Below are 1,032 nucleotides of genomic sequence, written 5' to 3'. Positions count from 1 at the left end.
TCATTTTTCCTTTAATGAAAGTTATTTTTTTTTATAATAAAATTTAAACTATATATGCATGACTCACGAAACTGATCAAATGTACTACTACACAATAATTATCCATAATTAATTAATTTAAAAAAGGCACTCGACGAAAACGACTTATCAACATAATATATAAACAAACAAATTTCTATAATTGTGCTATAGATATCTTCGTTTATGAATTTTCAAAAGAAATTCGTAACGATGATATGACTTGATCAATTTCGCGAGTTACTGTGGAATTCTGTAATGTTACAAACAATAATTTTTGTCAATCTTTAAATCTGTCGCTTTATACACTTACATGGTGTCCACCAAATAGCGCTATCCAAAGATTGCCATCTGAATCTATGGTCATTCCATCGGGTGACCCTTTGAGATCAGTCTTGTTAAGGTCGAACACGATCCTCTTATTAGCTAAAACATAAAAATATGTAGCACAAGCATCTACAATCCCTAAATTCTATCTTTGAATCTTATGCCTCATGATTACTATAATTTTTAGTTACATATGATGTATGCTTGCACACTTCATACGATATAATAAAAAATTAAGAACTCCAATGAAAATATGTAATAAACCTTACATATTTTCCCATCAATTGGATCGTAATCATACGCCGCAACCACGCGTGTAGGTGTGTCAATAAAATAGAAGGTGTCATCTTCAATATTCCATGCCAATCCGTTACTTATTGAAACAGGCGATATTTCCTTCACAGACTTAAGATCGTTGTCCATGCGATATAATGATCCTTGATTGGGAGCTACCTGTCCATTGATTTCGTTAGCCATAGTACCTATAAAAAATGTCAGTCATTTCAAACGAACAAAAATCGCATTTCCATTAATCACAACGTTTTCAGTTTACCGATCCAAAATCTTCCAGCTGAGTCCACCTTTCCATCGTTGGTTCTTGTTTGAGCCTGAGCAGATTCGAGCGAACTCAACAGTTTGACCGGTACCTCCGACTGATCGCTGTTTCCGTCCCACGTAACAAGAACA

General features: G+C 34.1%; 1 protein-coding gene across 1 annotated transcript; it reads right to left on the bottom strand.

The window, feature by feature from the left end:
* Positions 1 to 303: 303 nt before the first annotated feature.
* On the bottom strand, positions 304 to 1,028 carry LOC112461436 (regucalcin-like; the record flags this gene model as incomplete). The annotated part of the gene is made up of 3 exons (XM_025026678.1): positions 304 to 444; positions 615 to 827; positions 899 to 1,028. Coding segments are annotated over 3 exons (468 nt in total), but the record flags the coding sequence as incomplete, so codon positions are not given.
* Positions 1,029 to 1,032: the final 4 nt, after the last annotated feature.

This window comes from Temnothorax curvispinosus, unplaced genomic scaffold (assembly GCF_003070985.1).
Source record: "Temnothorax curvispinosus isolate PA1 unplaced genomic scaffold, ASM307098v1 QBEX01011387.1, whole genome shotgun sequence".
Lineage (NCBI taxonomy): Eukaryota > Metazoa > Arthropoda > Insecta > Hymenoptera > Formicidae > Temnothorax > Temnothorax curvispinosus.
Note: the sequence above shows the minus strand (reverse complement) of the source record. Positions and strands in the feature narration are given on the sequence as shown.